Source organism: Chiloscyllium plagiosum, unplaced genomic scaffold (assembly GCF_037043375.1).
Source record: "Chiloscyllium plagiosum isolate Xiang-an unplaced genomic scaffold, Cpla_swu_hap1 HiC_scaffold_3, whole genome shotgun sequence".
Taxonomy (NCBI): domain Eukaryota; kingdom Metazoa; phylum Chordata; class Chondrichthyes; order Orectolobiformes; family Hemiscylliidae; genus Chiloscyllium; species Chiloscyllium plagiosum.
This window is the reverse complement of record NW_028270141.1, coordinates 11,478,669-11,497,390: the sequence shown is the minus strand read 5'-3', so window position 1 is coordinate 11,497,390 and position 18,722 is coordinate 11,478,669. Positions and strand designations below refer to the sequence as shown.

General features: G+C 43.7%; 1 protein-coding gene across 9 annotated transcripts in view; it reads right to left on the bottom strand.

Moving 5' to 3' along the window:
* Positions 1–17,867, bottom strand: part of LOC122540791 (sodium-dependent lysophosphatidylcholine symporter 1-like) — an 80,937-nt gene extending 63,070 nt beyond the window's left edge. For 4 of the 9 annotated variants that reach the window (XM_087977481.1, XM_043677033.2, XM_043677025.2 and 1 more), the window contains exons 1-2: positions 17,575–17,866; positions 9,173–9,298 (exon numbers count right to left, since the gene is read on the bottom strand). In XM_087977481.1, coding sequence (XP_087833607.1) covers positions 9,173–9,298; positions 17,575–17,652 — 204 coding nt within the window. In that variant the 5' untranslated portion in view covers positions 17,653–17,866. Of the gene's footprint in view, positions 1–7,456; positions 7,601–9,172; positions 9,349–17,574 lie in introns of those variants that run through there. The other 5 variants (XM_087977447.1, XM_043677008.2, XM_087977470.1 and 2 more) reach the window with 5 other exon arrangements.
* Between the last annotated feature and the right edge of the window lie 855 nt (positions 17,868–18,722).

Sequence of the window (18,722 nt, the reverse complement as noted above, 5' to 3'; positions counted from 1 at the left end):
AACAACTTCAGCAAACATAATGGACAACCTGGTTACCAGAATTTTGGTAAGTTTGCAAAATTGGAATCACAGGTTGAATGGATGCTTTTGTGAACCTGGAAAATTAAAATGGTCAGATACTGCAGTGATGTTGTAATGATAAAAATCAGAACTGATTGCAAGCGGTTTCTCAATCGCTGTTGCTGTGTCATATTCTAGTGTACATAAGTTTGTCACTGACAAATCACCTAGTGTAACAGTCTCAATTATGGTGTTCAGAACCAAATACACAATTCTAGCAAATTCTGAGCTATTGTCTGAAAGATCCATGACTAGGCATCCAGGTGGAGGCAGTTCAGTAACTCTCAGCTCTGGGTGATGAGGCTGCATTCTTAAACAGACTGCTATTACACTTCTAGAATTTGACTCTGTTTACCGGTCATTAGGATTTTATCTCTGCACTGTTTACAATACTGTTTTTATTCTGCTTTCAGCAGCAGCCCAGTTTTTGTACTTACTTGCAAGCCCAATTTTTTTTTTGTGCTTTGCTGACATCTGCAATTCATACTGTTGCCGGCAAAATATTGGCTACCAGTACCCCACTAACAGGCAACAAATTGCAAAGCAGTGAGGTCATTTTTTTTATGACAAGGGAATCGCAGGCTGTGGGATATGATAACGAACATGGAGCCAGCCATTAAGACTGAGAGCCCTTCTGGGTAAAGCTACTGAGAAAATAAACCCTGCCGAAGCCACGTGCTCCAGAACTAGCTGTTATCCTAGCCAAGCGAGTCTAGAACATCTACAATACTGACATGCACGTGGCAATGAAAAACTGATCCAGGAATGTCTTGTGTACAAAACACAGAACAAATACCACACAGAATCACAGAAATGTTACAACGTAGTACAGGTGCACAATCCTTTATCGGAAATCCTTGGGGCCAGTTTTTCGGATTTCCGAATTTTTCAGAATTCAGAATAAATGACACTTTCGCACTGAAATAAAGAAAAACTTACCAAATGACTGAGACACAACTGACACCTGCCAGTGCTGGGCCACGCCACCATGTCACATCTGAATGATGTGGGTTGAGTGGGTGTGGAGTTGGGTCACCTGTTTGCATGCCAAACAACCTTGTTATACAGAAAAAAACTTCACAAGGAAACTTTGGATTTCAGAGTTCTTCGGATTTTGGATGAAGGAGTCTGTACCTGTATTATCCTGGCTGGACCAAGTCTCTAAATGAACAACATGACTTTGTGCAACTCTCCTGTCTTTTCCCATACCCTTGCATGTTATTTTAAATAATTATCCCTTGAATGTGTCAATGGCACCTGCCTCCATCGCACTTCCACAGTGTATTCCAGTCCCAAACCACTTGTTGACTGAAAACATTTTTTCTCATTCTAACTTGCCTCTTTTCAAATCACTTCTATTTCTTGGTTTTAAAAATGTCTGTCAGATCTCCTCTCAGCTTTCTTTTCTCTGGTCCCAACCTCTCCAGTCAATCTTCAGAAATGAAGTTACAAATCACATATTTCCAGGTTACAAATCACACATTACCTGATGAAGGAGCGTCGCTCCGAAAGCTCGTGCTTCCAATTAAACCTGTTGGACTATAACCTGGTAATGTGTGATTTGTAACTTTGTATACCCCAGTCCAACATTGGCATCTCCAACTCATAAATGAAGTTTCTCATCCCTGGTACCACATTCACAAACCTCCTCTGCCCTCTCCAATGTACTCACATCCTTCCTATAATGTGCTGCCCGGAACTTTACACAATACTGCAGCTGAAGTCAAACAAATATACCAGTTTAGCAATATGTCATTGCTGATGCAATCTATAACCGTATTAATAAATCCTGGTGTATTGTATGCTTTATTTATTTATGTTTGTTCACTCATGGAACTGGGTGTTGCTGGCTGGGCCAACATTCATTGCCCATACCTAATTACCCCTGAGAAGGTGGTGGTGTGCTGTCTTCCTGAACCGGTGCAGTTCATTTGGTGCAAGGACACCCACAGCGCCCTTAGGGAGGGAATTCCATAATTTTGACCCAGAAACATTGAAGGAATGATAATATATTTCCCAGTCAGGATGTTGAGTGGCTTAAAGGGGAACTTACAGGTCATGCTGTTTCCATACATCTGATACCCTTGTACTTCAAGATGGTAGTAGTCATGAATTTGAAAGGTGCTGTCTAAGGATGTTGGGTGGACTTCTGCAGTGCAACTCATATACAATGCCACTTCTACGCATCAATGGTTGCTTGACTGAATGCCTGTGGATGTGGTGCCAATCAAGCATGTTGCTTTGTCCTGGATGGTGTCAAATTTCTTGAGTGTAGTTGGAGCTGCACCCACCCAAGTAAGTATGAATATTCCATCATATTCCCTTGTGCATTGTAGATGGTAGACATGCTTTGGGGAGTCAGGAGGTGAGTTACTCACTGCAGTATTCCTAACCTCTGATCTGCCCTTGGAGACACTATATTTATGTGGTAAATCCAGTTGAGTTTCTGATCAATGATAATCCCCAGGATGTTGATGGTGAGGGATTGAGTGATAGCAATGCCATTGAATACCAAGGGGCAGTGGTTAAATTGTCTCTTATATAAAGTGCTCACTGCCAGTGTCACAAAGCTGGTCTATTTTCTAAAAGCTGTTCCTTTTCTCAAGGATACTGTGTCCTTGGGTTTTTTCAGAGGGGCCATAAACAGGTCGGGCTCTGAAACGGTTGGGTTTGGTACAGAGATTAGTGGACTTTTTGTTTATATGTAAAGAGATTAGACTTAGGCCAAAGCTTTTATGTTTTTAGAAGTAACCTGTATAAGTGGGGGGGGGGGGGGGGGGGTGGCCAGCTCTAGTTGACAAGTTCAGTCCAGAATGAGTTAGGGAGTTCAGCTGTGGGCTGTGTGGAAACAGGCTGCTAAACTCCCTCTCCTTCTGCCTTTCTAACTTCGACCTGTAAGCCTTTGTTTCATTTTTACAGTGTTTAAGGGGTTTGCTTATTTGGATTGTTGTGTATATTTGGAACAGCATAATTAAGTCTAGATTGGATAGACTGAGTTCTTTAGGTATTCTTTATTCTATTCTTTGTGTTTCATTGTGTAACTTTGTGAATAAAGTTTTGTCAGTTTTAAAACCTGGTAGTCAACCTAGCTAACGACTCTGGGCAATTTTCACTGTACACTTACTGAAACAAATTGCAAAGTTATGGTCTGGGGCTGCCTGCTTAAGAATGTTTTGAGTGGTCCGACCTAGTCCATAATACCTGGCATTTCTGTGGCAAATATGTTACTTGCCATTTCTTTTAGCCCAAGTCTGGAGAGCGTCCAGTTATACTGCTTCTGAATATGGATAGCTTCAGTATCTGAGGAATCACTAATGGTGCTGATCATTAGCAAATATCTCCACCTCTGAATTAATGTTAGAGGAAAGGTCTTTGATGATGCAGCTGAAGATGTTTGGGCTTAGGACACTACTCTGAGGAACTCCTGCAGAGATATCCTGGAGCTGAGATGACTGACCTCCAACAACAATGACCATCTTCCTTATTGGAAGATATGACTCTGGTTAGAATGCAATCTCGATGTCAAGGGTGTCACTTGCAGCTCACCTCTGGAATTCAGTTCCTTTGGCCATGTTTGAGCCAAGACTGTCATGAAGTCGAGAGCTGATTGGCCCTGGTGAACCCAAACTGAGCTGCAGTGAGCACTTTATTGCTGAACAGGTTTTGCTTGATAGCACTGTTGATGACAACTTCCATCACTTTAGTGAGGATAGAGGTCAACGTGTGGTAGTAATCCAGTTTCGATTTATCCTGTGTACAGGACATACCAGGGGAATCTTCCACATTCCATTATTACAGCATATACACACCGAGGAATTTAAAAAAAGAAAAAAAAAGAGAAAATAAAGCAGGAGTGTTAGGTATCGTGTCACACTGAAAGCTGGCTCTGAGGGAGCTGGATCAGTGTCAAGGTCTTTCCACATGTAAACGAAGGGTAACTTGGTGAAAGAATATCAGCCTCTGTGAAGCTATTTAAATGGTGATGACAGAAAAGTACACTCATGAATAAATTTGATCAGAACAGTCATTTTTGAGCCTAGGTAAGAATTTCTAGCATCATGCTGTTATTTGAGATGAACGGAAGAAAAAAAAAATGAAAAGTATACACACCGAGGTCCCCCGCTCCAGCAATCCATTTAGCATTGTGTGCTGAGTTTACGTTGTTTATCCATATTTTTGCTAAAAAAAATGCATCACCTCACACTTCTCTGTCTTGAACATCATCAGTCCGTCCAGTCCACCAACTTGTCTCTGTCCTTTTTAAGTTCTACAGAGATTTCCTCTCAGCTTAGTATTATTTGCAAGCTTTATAATTGACCATTGTAGACCAAGATCTAAATCATTAATATTTATTAAGAAAAGCATTGGTTCCAATAATGAACCACAGGAATGCCACTATAAACTCTCTGCAACCCAAAAATTACCAACTAATGATTACTCTGTTTCTGATCACTCAGACAGTTTTGCCTCCATGTTATACTGTCTCTGCATTCCATGAAGTTCACCTTTTCTTGGCTGTCTGTAATGTGGCACTGCACCAAACTCCTTTTCCAGAATCAAGAGACCCAGGTTGAGAAGCTCCATTCCCTCATCAGGCTCACTAGCAACCACTCCACAAAGTGTTCAAAGAAAACATTGGAACATGACCCCTCGGCAGGGTGTCCTCCAGTAAATAAGCAGATATCTCAAGACACTTGGCTACCAAGAAATACGTTATTAAAACAAAAATGTTCCAGTATCCTTAAATTAAAAACACTCATTCCAAGTATCCACAACTTCTGAAACACAAGTCCACGAAAATTATTAAATATGAACTTTCATAACACAGTGAACATTCATGCCAGAAAAATGTGTTGCTGGAAAAGCGCAGCAGGTCAGGCAGCATCCAAGGAGCAGGAGAATCAACGTTTCGGGCATAAGCCCTTCTTTATCAAGCAAGCTAAGATAAAAGGTAGGGAGGAGGGACTTGGGGCGTTGGGAATGCGATAGGTGGAAGAAGGTTAAGGTGAGGGTGATAGGCCAGAGAGGGGTGGGGGCGTAGAGGTCGGGAAGAAGCTTGCAGGTCAAGAAGGCGGTGCTGAGTCCGAGGGTTGGGACGGAGATAAGGTGGGGGGGAGGGGAAATGAGGAAGCTGGAGAAATCTGCATTCATCCCTTGTGGTTGGAGGGTTCCTAGGCAGAAGATGAGGCGCTCTTCCTCCCCCTGTAAAAATGCCATCCCATATTCCCAATTCCTTCGCCTGCGCCGCATCTGCTCCCAGAAGGACCAATTCCAATACCGAACAATCCAGATGGCCTCTTTCTTCAAAGACCGCAATTTCCCCTCAGATGTGGTTGACGATGCTCTCCACCGCATCTCCTCCACTTCCCACTCCTCCGCCCTTGAACCCCGCCCCTCCAATCGCCATCAGGGACAGAACCCCACTGGTCCTCACCTATCAGCCCACCAACCTCCAGATACATCGTATCATCCTTCGTCATTTCCGCCACCTCCAAACAGACCCCACTACCAAGGATATATTTCCCTTCCCTATCAGTGTTCCGGAAAGACCACTCCCTCCTCGATTCCCTCGTCAGGTCCACACCCCCCACCAACCCAACCTCCACTACCGGCACCTTCCCCTGCAACCACAAGAAATGCAAAACTTGTGCCCACATCTTCCTGCTCACTTCACCTGCATCTCCACACACATCATTTACTGCATCCACTGCACCCGATGTGGCCTCCTCTACATTGGGGAGACAGGCTGCCTACTTGCGGAACGTTTCAGAGAACACCTCTGGGACACCCGCACCAACCAACCCAACCGTCCCATGGCTGAACACTTTAACTCCCCCTCCCACTCCGCCAAGGACATGTAGGTCCTTGGCCTCCTCCATCGCCAGACCATGGCAACACGATGCCTAGAGGAAGAGCGCCTCATCTTCCGCCTAGGAACCCTCCAAACACAAGGGATGAATGCAGATTTCTCCAGCTTCCTCATTTCCCCTTCCCCCACCTTTTTTCAGTCCCAACCCTCAGACTCAGCACCGCCTTCTTGACCTGCAATATTCTCATCCACCACCCCCTCTCCGGCCTATCACCCTCACCTTAACCTCCTTCCACCTATCACTTCCCAACACCCCTCCCCCAAGTCCCTCCTCCCTACCTTTTATCTTAGCCTGCTTGGCACATCCTCCTCATTCCTGAAGAAGGGCTTATGCCCGAAACGTTGATTCTCCTGCTCCTTGGATGCTGCCTGACCTGCTGCGCTTTTCCAGCAACACATTTTTCAGCTCTGATCTCCAGCACCTGCAGTCCTCACTTTCTCCTAACATTCATGCCATACAAGCACATGGCAAACAGAGAGAATCTGACCATCTATCCTTGACAGTCAAAGGTGTCACCATTGTTGAATGCCCTAATATCAATATCCAGGAGTTAGCATTGACCAGAAACCAAACCTGGGCACACAGGTAGATAGAAAAGTAAATTGTCGATAAGAGATTGAGAATCCATAAAGGATGGGTTAAGTGAATGGGCAGAAATTTGGCACATGGAGTATACCATGGGTAGATGTCAATTTGCCAACTTTGGCAGGAAGAATGGAAAAGCAGAATTCTAACTAAATGGAGAAAGATCGAAGATCTAGCTCCTACAGAGAGATCGCAATGTCCTGGATGAATCACATAAAATTTGTATGAAGATAAAACGAACAAGTTGGAGAAATGATGGGATGTTATCATTTATTTCAAGGAGATTGGAATATAAAAGTAGGGAAGTTTTCCTACAGTTGTTCAGGGCAGTGGTGAGACCACATCTGAAGCATTTGAATCGTTTGGTCTCATAATGTGAACATTTTAATATAATTGCTGTATAGGTTGTTTACTCGACTAATTTCTGAGATGAACAGCCCACCTTATGAAGTAACATTGAACAATTTAGAACTAAACACCACTGTTAGACTCTTCATGGCAACCCTGGTAATGCCAGGCCAACAAAAATGCAACACAAAGGTGTTCCCAGTGCATTTTCATGACAAATAAGCCAAAGAAAACAATATTGTATCAAGACAATCAAGTTCAATCTGTGTTATGTTGTTGTGTTATAGAGTATGTAAGTGCATGAGTGCAAGAGTAGAAGAGAAGGAAAAATAAGCAAAATAACACTGTCTCTGAGTTGGGAGACACCCTCCAATTCTCATTTCTTTTCCAACAGAGTACAGCTTTCCATCACAGAATTTGGATAATTCGCTCCTCACAGGAAGTCAACAGGTGGTAACTGAAAGAATTCCATCTGGTTCACATTTGTTCTCATCTATTATATGTGACCTTTTCTTCTTGTTAGGTACAAATAAACTTACATCGGAATTGGAAAGAACTGTGAGAGTTATCGCACAAATGTTCAAGCTACTTACCAGCTTGTGTAAATCCACAAATTTTGGCTCTGTCTCCAAGAGTGGGTGAAAATCCTGGAACTCCGCTCCTGCTGTACTTGGGTGTATTACACAACATGAACAGCTTGGCTCAAAAAGGCAGCTCATTACTCAAAGCCAGGTACGGATGGTTAAAGCACTCTGCATATTAATGAAAAACAATACCCAGCATGCGAGCAAGTAAATAGCTTTCATTGACAGTGTACCTATTTGGAAAATACTCATGCAACATGAAAAGCATATTTCTGTGTTTGCAAGAAGGTGCTAAATATAGGTACATATGTCAATTAGCTCAAAACTTGTCTTGGTGTATTAGATTTAGATTATTTTTGTTGTCATGTGTACTCAAGTATAGAAGTACAAGAGTATATGAAAAGGGTGTAATGTTGCCACAAAAGGTGCCATCTCAAGTAACAAGACACTGAGGTACATAAACTCAGGTACAAAGTAGTAAGAGAAACACAAAAGTTAAAAAGTTAAGCATTACTTCATAGAATAAGTAGAAAAATAAAGAAGTAAGATAATAGTTAACATTAAAGTCTTTCTTAATTTAAACGAGGAAAATAAAGGAATACGTTAAATACACAACTGTCTTTGATTACATGCTATCCCAAAATGATAGTGAACTCTTGTTAGTAGAAGAATTTTTTTTGCATCTTTAAAAACTGTGGAGTCAAGGAGGAAGAACTGGTTTTGATTTATAAGGATGGCTGCATAATTTCACATCAAGAAATGATGTGGAGGAGCTGAGGAGTTGTTTTCAAATGAAATTGATTGGATCTCAGCCAACTGAGCAGGTTGGAACTGGAAACAAGTTCCAGAGACACAGAAAACACAGAGAGAGAGAGAGAGAGAGAGAGAGACACTGAAGGCTGTGCTATTGTTCTCCCCACACTACCCTGATCCACTCCTCACTCATCTGCCTACCACAACACCAACATTTCAGCTCACCCACCTGCCATCCTAATTCCTTGCCACATAACCACCTAACACCCTACCTGCCTGACACTTTTCACACCTATCATCCTACATACCTAACACCTCACCGATCTGCCATCCTGTACACCAGCCGCTTCACCAATTCACCATATCACCAAGCTAACCCTGCCACTGAACCACCTCACCCATCTATTGATTCATGCCGTTACGTCAACATACCTACCCATCCTCTCACCATGCCCATTTACTCATGCATTCTAAGCTATTACCTGCAAAACTTTTAAGTTGATAACGTAACTCATCATGTGATAAGCATTTGTACATTGTAGCCATGTAGTAACAGGAATGCAGAATACTGGGTGAATGGTAAGATTCTTGGTAGTGTAGATGAGCAGAGAGATCTCGGTGTCCAGGTACACAGATCCATGAAAGTTGTCACCCAGGTTGATAGGGTTGTTAAGAAGGCATACGGTGTGTTAGCTTTTAATTGTTAGAAGGATTGAGTTTCAGAGCCATGAGGTCGTGCTGCAGCTGTACAAACCTCTGGTGCGGCCGCACTTGGAGTACTGTGTACAGTACTGGTCACCACATTATAGGAAGGACATGGAAGCTTTGGAAAGAGTTCAGAGGAGATTTACTAGGATGTTGCCTGGTAGACTCAATCAGCTCAATTAATATATATGGGTAAACATAAATAACAGTTCTCAAAAAGATTTTTAAAAATGTACTTATGACAATTATTGAATACTGTATATATACCTGTGCAACATCAAGTAGAAATAGTTGCAGGAAGAATCCTAAAATACTTCTAACCATCTCATATGGAACACCTCCAATTCCAAAGGATAACTTGTTACATATGGTCAATTTACTTGTTTCTTCATCCTAAAGCAGACAAATGTAATTATTCTTATTCTTATTCTTGCCATTATTACCTTGAAAAAAAAAGAAACACAATGCAAGTCAATTATTATTCAGTTCAATGTATTGTACATTTGTTTATAGAACATTACAGCGCAGTACAGGCCCTTCGGCCCTCAATGTTGCGCTGCTCTGTGAAACCAATCTGAAGTCCATTTAACCTACACTATTCCATTCTCGTCCATATGATCATCCAATGACCATTTGAATTCCCATAAAGTTACTGAGTATATTACTGCTGCAGGCAGTGCGTTCCATGCCCCTACTACTCTGAGTAAGGAAACTACCTCTGACACCTGTCCCATATCTATCACCCCTCAATTTAAAGCTATGTCCCCTCATGCTAGCCATCACCATCCAAGGAAAAAGGCTCCCACTGTCCATCCTATCCAACCCTCTGATTATCTTATATGTCTCAATTAAATCACCTCTCAACCTTCTTCTCTCTAATGAAACAGCCTCAAGTCCCTCAGCCTTTCCTCGTAAGACCTTCTCTCCATACCAGGCAACTTCCTAGTAAATCTTCTCTGAACTCTTTCCAAAGCTTCCATGTCCTTCCTATAATGTGGTGACCAGACTGTACACAGTACACCAAGTGCGGCCGCACCAGAGTTTTGTACAGCTGCAGCATGACCTCATGGGTCTTAAACTCAATCCTTCTAACAATAAAAGCTAACACACCGTAAGCTTTCTTAACAACCCTATCAACCTGGGTGACAACTTTCATGGATCTGTGTACCTGAACACCAAGATCTCTCTGCTCATCTACACTCCCAAGAATCTTACCATTCACTCAGTACTCTTCATTCCTGTTACTCCTTCCAAAGTGAATCACCTTACACTTCCCTCATTAAACTCCATTTGCCACTCTAAGCCCAACTCTGCGGCTTATCTATGTCCCTCTGTAACCCACAATATCCTTCGTCACTATCCACAACTCTAGCAACCTTAGTGTCAGCCGCAACTTTACTAACCCATCCTTCTATGCCCTCATCCAGGTCATTTATAAAAATGATATACAGCAGTGGACCCAAAACTGATACTTGCAAAACGCTGCTCATAACTGAGCTCTAGGATGAATATTTATCATCAGCCACCACCCTCTGTCTTCTTTCAGTGAGCCAATTTCTGATCCAAACCGCTAAATCATCCTCAACCCCATGCCTCTGTATTTTCTGCAACAGCCTACCATGGGGAACCTTATCAAATGCCTAAATGAAATCCATACACATCACAGCAACCGTTTTACCCTCATCCACCTGTTTGATCACCTTCTCAAAGAACTCAATAAGGTCTGTGAGGCACGACCTACCCTTCACAAAACTGTGTTGACTATCCTTAATCAACTTATTCCTTTCTAGATGATTATAAATCCTATCTCTTATAACCCTTTCCAACACTTTACCTACAACTGAAATAAGGCTCACTGGCTTATAATTACCAGGGTTGTCTCTACTCCCCTTCTTGAACAAGAGAACATTTTCTATCCTCCAGTCCTCTGGCACCATTCCTGTCGACAATGACAACATAAAAATCAAAGCCAAAGGCTCGGCAATCCCCTCCGTGGCTTCCCAGAGAATCCTAGGATAAATCCTATCCAGCCCAGAATTGCTAACACCTCCTCCTTGTGAACTTCAATGCCATCTAGTCTAGTAGAATGTATCTCAGTATTCTCCTCGACAACATTGTCTTTTTCTAGTGGGCATACTGACAAAAAAATATTCATTTAGTGCTTTTTTTATCTCCTCTGACTCCACACACAACTTCCTACAACTATCCTTGATTGGCCCTAATCTTACTCTAGTCATTCTTTTATTCCTGATATAGCTATAGAAAACCTCAGGGTTTTCGTTGAGCCTATCTGCCAACGACTTCTCATGTCCCCTCCTGGCTCTTCTTAGCTCTCTCTTTAGGTCTTTCCTGGCTAAATTGCAACTCTCAAGCGCCCTAACTGAACCATCACATCTCATCCTAACATAAGCCATCTTCTTCCTCTTGACAAGATATTCAACTTCCTTAGTAAACCACAGCTCCCTTGCTCGACAACATCTTCCCTGCCTAACCGGTATATATTTATCAAGGATCCGCAGTAGTTGTTCCTTGAATAAGTTTCATATTTCAAGTGTGTCTATCCCCTGCAGTTTCCTTTCCCATCCTATGCATTCTAAACCTTGCCTAATTGCAATGTAATTACCTTATCCCCAGCTATAACTCTTGCCCTATGGTATATACCTATCCCTTTCTATCACTAAAGTAAACATAACCAAATTGTGGTCACTATCACCAAACTGCTCACCTCCTTCCAAATCGAACACCTGGCCGGGTTCATTACCCAGTGCCAAATCTAATGTGGCCTCAAGAGAAAGTGAGGGCTGCAGATGCTGGAGATCAGAGCTGAAAATGTGTTGCTGGAAAAACGCTGCAGGTCAGGCAGCATCCAAGGAACAGGAGAATCGACGTTTCGGGCATAAGCCCTTCTTCAGGAATGAGGAAAGTGTGTCCAGCAGGCTAAGATAAAAGGTATGGAGGAGGGACATGGGGGAGGGGCTTTGGAAATGCGATAGGTGGAGGGAGGTCAAGGTGAGGGTGATAGGCCGGAGTGGGGTGGGGGCGGAGAGGTCAGGAAGATGATTGCACCTACAATCATCTTCCTGACCTCTCCACCCCCACCCCACTCCCTCCGTGACTCCCTCGTCAGGTCCACACCCCCCACCAACCCAACCTCCACTCCCGGCACCTTCCCCTGCAACCGCAAGAAATGCAAAACTTGCGCCCACACCTCCCCCCTTACTTCCCTCCAAGGCCCCAAGGGACACTTCCATATCCACCACAAATTCACCTGCACCTCCACACACATCATCTATTGCATCCGCTGCACCCGATGTGGCCTCCTCTATATTGGGGAGACAGGCTGCTTACTTGCGGAACTTTTCAGACAACACCCTCTGGGACACCCGGACCAACCAACCCAACCACCCCGTAGCCCAACACTTTAACTCCCCCTCCCACTCCACCAAGGACATGCAGGTCCTTGGACTCCTCCATCGTCAGACCATGGCAACACGACGGTTGGAGGAAGAGCGCCTCATCTTCTGCCTCAGAACCCTCCAACCACAAGGGATGAACTCAGATTTCTCCAGTTTCCTCATTTCCCCTCCCCCCACCTTGTCTCAGTCAAATCCCTCGAACTCAGCACTGTCTTCCTAACCTGCAATCTTCTTCCTGACCTCTCCGCCCCCCCCCCACTCCGGCCTATCACCCTCACCTTGACCTCCCTCCACCTATCGCATTTCCAAAGCCCCTCCCCCAAGTCCCTCCTCCCTATCTTTTATCTTAGCCTGCTGGACACACTTTCTTCATTCCTGAAGAAGGGCTTATACCCGAAATGTCGATTCTCATGTTCCTTGGATGCTGCCTGACCTGCTGCGCTTTTCCAGCAACACATTTTCAGCTCTAATGTGGCCTCACCCATTGTTTGTTTGTCTACATATTGTATCAGGAAACTCTCTTGCACACGTTGGTCAAAAACTGACCCATCTAAAGTACTTGAACTACAGTATTCCCAGTCAATATTTGGAAAGTTAACATCTCCCGTAACAACTACCCTGTCACGTTTGCTCCTATTGAGGATCATCTTTGTTATCCTTTCCTCTACATCTTTGGAATGATTCGGAGGCCGATAGAAAACTCAACAGGATGACCTCTCCTTTCCTGTTTCTAACCACCTCAGTAGACGAGTCCTCAAATCTCTTTTCTGCAACAGTAATACTGTCCTTGACTAACAATGCCACACCCTCCCCACCCCCTTTTACCATTTTCTCTGTTCTTACTGAAACATCTAAATCCCAGAACCTGCAACAACCATTCCTGTCCCTGCTCTTCCCATGTCTCCGAAATGGCCACAACATTGAAATCCATGCTGCAAGATCACCCACCTTATTCCAGATGCTCCTGCCGCTGAAATAGACACACTTCAAACCAACTTCTTGTTTGCTGGTGCCTTCTCGCGACCTTGAAACCTTATTTCGGACTTCGCTACTTTCAACCTCCTGTCTACTCGAACTGCAATTTAGGTTCCTGACCAACATTAGCAAATATCCCCCCTAGGACATTGGTATCCCTCTGGTTCAGATGAAGACCATCCTGTTTGTCAAGGTCCCATCTACCCCAGAAAAAGCCTCAATTATCCAGCAATCCAAAACCCTCCCTCCTACACCATCCCTGTAGCCACATGTTCAATTCCTCTCTCTCCCTATTCCTCGCCTCGCTCGCATGTGGCAGGGGCAACAAACCAGAGATAACAACTCTGCTTATTCTAGCTCTAAGCTTCCAAGCTAGCTCCCTGAATTTCTGCCTTAAATCCCCATCTTTCTTCCTACCTGGTGCCTATGTGGACACGACCTGGGGCTGCGCCCCCTTCCCCTCAAGGATCCCCAAAACACGATCAGAGCCATCACGAACCCTGGCACCTGGGAGGCAACACACCAACCATTTATATTATGTATGGCTTATTGCTCCAGCCCCCAAAAGAGATAATTTTATTTTTGTGTTCATTTTTCTAGTTTAACATAGGAAAAAATAGAAGCTTTCTTATTAATGTGGTTCAACTAGAATGTGGTTTTATTTTTCAAAACCAAACATGCATGTTATAAAAGACTTCCACTTATTATGATGCTGTAGCTTTCAAAGGTTATTTTATCCTGGGGGTTTTATTATTAAGAGATTGAATGAGACATAACGACCTGTCTGTAAGAAAGTAAACAGCTTGTGAAGCCTCGGATTTTTTTAAAAGTTGGAAAAATAGAGGCAGCCTGGCTGGTTGTTGCCAGCTTTAACAGACCAAGCTTTCTTTCTTTAGTTTTTAGGTTTAGCTTTAAGCAGTTGCTGTCATAGGCAGTTTTTCTCTTGGTTTCAGCTAGAAGTTGGGGTTTCTTTCTGCTACTATGGCATACCAGAGCTCTCCCGGGATGCTCTCCTCTGGGCATGTAGCTGCAGCAGGAGCTCTTCATTTCACATGTCAATACCTCAACAGGGAAGACCTTATCTGCTTTGGTTGCACCATGAAGTCTGTTACCATCCTTCGCCTGTTCCACGATGACTTGGAAGTGGCTCAACCACCAACCCATTCGCTATTTGGACTGGTGTCAAGCAGGGCTGCACATCACCCCAACACTGTTCTTGATCTATCTCACTGCAGTGATTCAGCTCACCACCAACAAGCTCCCCACTAGAGTGGAGCTAATCTACAGAACCAGTGGGAAATTATTCAACCTCACACCGCCTTCAAACAAAAACCAAAGTCACCTCAACCAGTGTCATTGAGCTACAGTGTTGTGGTTCTGTTCGCCGAGCTGGGAATTTGTGTTGCAGACGTTTCGTCCCCTGTCTAGGTGACATCCTCAGTGCTTGGGAGCCTCCTGTGATCTTTCCTCCGCCATTTGTAGTGGTTTGAATCTGCCACTTCCGGTTGTCAGTTCCAGCTGTCCGCTGCAGTGGTCGGTATATTGGGTCCAGGTCGATGTGCTTATTGATTGAATCTGTGGATGATTGCCATGCCTCTAGGAATTCCCTGGCTGTTCTCTGTTTGGCTTGTCCTATAATAGTAGTGTTGTCCCAGTCGAATTCATGTTGCTTGTCATCTGCGTGTGTGGCTACTAAGGATAGCTGGTCATGTCGTTTTGTGGCTAGTTGGTGTTCATGGATGCATCCGAGCTACAACTCTTCTCACAAACTTTGAGCTACAGTACGTGGATGATGTCTACAGATGTGCAAACTCAGAGGACAAACTTCAGACCACCGTCAGCACCTTAACGGAGGCAAATGGGTCTCACCCTGAACATCCGCTAGATAAAGGTCTCCCACCAACCCTGTCTTGGCATTGTGGAGTGAATCTCCAGTCATCAAGGTACAGGGGAAGGCCTTAGAGAATGCTGGTCACTGCTAATACCTCAGGAGTATCCTGTCAATCAAAGCATTTATTGATGAAGAGATCCAGCACTGTTTCTGGTGTACCCGTGCCGCCTTTTTCTGCCTGAGGAAAAAGCTGTTCGAGAACAACAACATCAGATCTGACACCAAGCTCACGGTATACAGAGCTGTGGTGTTTCCATCCTCCTATATGGCATGGACTGTCTACAGCAGACACCTCAAGATACTGGAGCAGTCCCACCAACGCTGCCTGTGCAAGATCCTGTGTATCCACTGGGAATCTACGTTTCCGGCATGAGCCTTTCTTCAGGCTCATGCCCGAAACATCAATTCTCCTGCTCCTTGGATGCTGCCTGACCGGCTGCGCTTTTCCAGCAACACATTTTCAGCTCTGATCTCCAGCATCTGCAGTCCTCATTTTCTCCTATCCACTGGGAAGACAGACACATCAATATCAGTGTTTTCGACCAGGCCAACATTCCAAGCAAAGAGGCACTGACCAACCCACCCCCCCACTCGCACTTGATTGGCTCCAATGGGGTTGGGCACATCATCTGCATATCTGACACGAGACTCCCCAAGCAGGTGCTCTACTCCCAGCTCCGAAATGGCATGCGAGTCCCTGAAGCGCATCAGAGATACCCACAAGGCCTCACTGGGGAAGTGCAGCATTCCCACAGACACGTGGATATCACTGGACCCAGACCATCCAAAGTGGGAGAGGAGCATCTGGGAAGGGATCAAACACCTTTCGTCGGGAAAAAGCGGAAGCCAAGAGAAGACAGGGAAAGGAACACCCAGCCAAATCAATGCCCCACCCAGTCACCCCCTGCCCCAAGTGTAACAGAGCCTACAGTGGAAGCATTGGTCTGTATAGCCACCTATAGACACACCCTGAGAGTTATCTTTGTCTGTGAGGGGCCACCAATGAAACAGTCGAGATGAGAGTGAACTGGATTTGGTGTAAATTGGGAAAAAAAGCAGTAGAGATTTGGATGAACTATGACACAGCTGGGAAATATTTTAACATAAATTCAACCTGGAATGAAGAAGGTTGGAAGGGAGTATGAAGTCCAATGCTACACCATTACCAGGTTAAAAATCGCACAACACCAGCTATAGTCCAACAGGTTTAAATGGAAGTGCTAGCTTTCAGAGCACTGCACTACTTTGTACAACCCAGTCCAATACCAGCATCTCCAAATCATGACTACCATTACCAGACGCCAGCTTGATAATTTGACATTTATTTTTCCTTATTAGGCAATGCTTTATGTAACTGAGAATAGTTATTTCTCCAACCGACTGTACCACAGTGATCTAGAAACTATGCTGATAACAGACTGGTTCAGATTTGGTTACACAATATGTTTGCGACCTGGTCAGTTTAAACCTTCATTTGGTGCCAATGCATCAGTACTTCACCAAACTCAACAAGTCACATCTGACATACTGTCAAAGGGGTTCATAGCAAAGTCTAACCCAAATAAGAACGCACGCATCAACTCTACCCTCAGGCTAAAGTGAGGACTGCAGATGCTGGATATTAGAGTCGAGAGTGTGTTGCTGGAAAAGCACAGCAGGTCAGGCAGCATCCGAGGATCAGGAAAATTGATGTTTTGGGCAAAAGCCCTTCAGTCGTTTAGTTCCACTACAGTGTGAAGTACTGTCTTTATAAAGTGTATCACTCTATTCTGAACAGTTCATGTGAAGCAGACATGCAGGTTGGTGGCCTATTCTCTGCCTTGTTTGATATACCTCCCTCAGAATGTCCAAAACATTGGCTGAAAAAAAATGGTGATGTACAGAACAGTGAAATAAAATAATGAACTGCAGATGCTGGAAATCTGAATAAAAATAGAAATTGCTGGAGAAACTCAGCAGGTCTGGCAGTATCTGTGTGGACAAAACAGACTTAAGTTTGGGGTCCAGTGTCTTTCTTCAGAAGAACAGTCACTGGATTCGAAACATTAACTTTGTTTCCTCCACACAGATGCTGCCAGACCTGCTGAGTTTCTCCAACACTTTTTGTTTTATTTCTGTTAATGGTTTGTTATTTTCCTTCAAAGTGGCTACAATAATGATGGATTTAAAATCAAACAGCATTTTGGTTATTTCTCGCACAATTATTACATTAAAATCTAAAGCGCCATTCATTATTTTCTCAAAAAAACATAACCAAACACATAAAATCCAGGCAACATAGAGATATTTCATTCAGATCTCCCTCTGATTCGGTGCAGACTCACGCAGTACATCTCACTGACAGACCTCAAGTTCTAAAGTTTTAAAAAATCAAAACAAATATTTACTTTTTCGAGTTTCGGATTGGTCTCAGCAGTGGGTTGGTTTATAAAAATACTTTCGAAAGACGCACTTTCCTCTCCCATTATCTCTGGATATTCGCTGTAAACACGGACCGTAATCGCTGGCGCTTGTCCCACACTCCGCCTGCTCAGCTCACTGTGCGGGCTTACGGCAGCGTGTAGACTACCGCACAGAGATGGCACACTGCTCACCTATTACAATAAACACCAGCCGTTAATGTCCACCCAGCACAGTCAACCCCCACTTGCCCCAAAATACCTACAGCTCACCTATTACGTTAAAACACTTCCCAAATAAAAACGCTTACTGTCCAACTGCATAAAACATTGCCCACCAATAATACTCACTGTCCAACTTTTGTAGTCATCATTGTCCACCAATCACAGTAAATATAGCCCATCTATAATAGACACTGTCCACCAATCACAGTAAACATTGCCCATCTATAATAGACACTGTCCACCAATCACAGTAAACATTGCCCATCTATAATAGACACTGTCCACCAATCACAGTAAACACCCAGCTATTCACTTTCTTCTACAATACTCACTGTCCCCCAATCACAGGAAATATTATCCATCTATAACACTCACTGTCCACCAATCACAGTAAATGCTGTCCATCTATAATATTCACGGTCCCCCAATCACAGTAAACATTGTTAATCTATAATACTCACTGTCCACCAATCACAGTAAATGCTGTCCATCTATAATATTCACTGTCCCCCAATCACAGTAAACATTGTCCCACTATAATACTCACAGTCCACAGTAAACATTGTTAATCTATAATACTCACTGTCCACCAATCACAGTAAATGCTGTCCATCTATAATATTCACTGTCCCCCAAACACAGTAAACATTGTCCCACTATAATACTCACAGTCCACAGTAAACATTGTTAATCTATAATACTCACTGTCCACCAATCACAGTAAATGCTGTCCATCTATAATATTCACTGTCCACCAATCACAATAAACATTGTCCCACTATAATACTCACTGTCCACACACAACATGGGTGTTGGGGAAAAAAATAAGCACTACCGCAGTTAGGCCGTAGTGTGGGGGTTAGAACACAAAAAAAACAGAAAAAAAAATAATACTCACTGTCCACCAATCA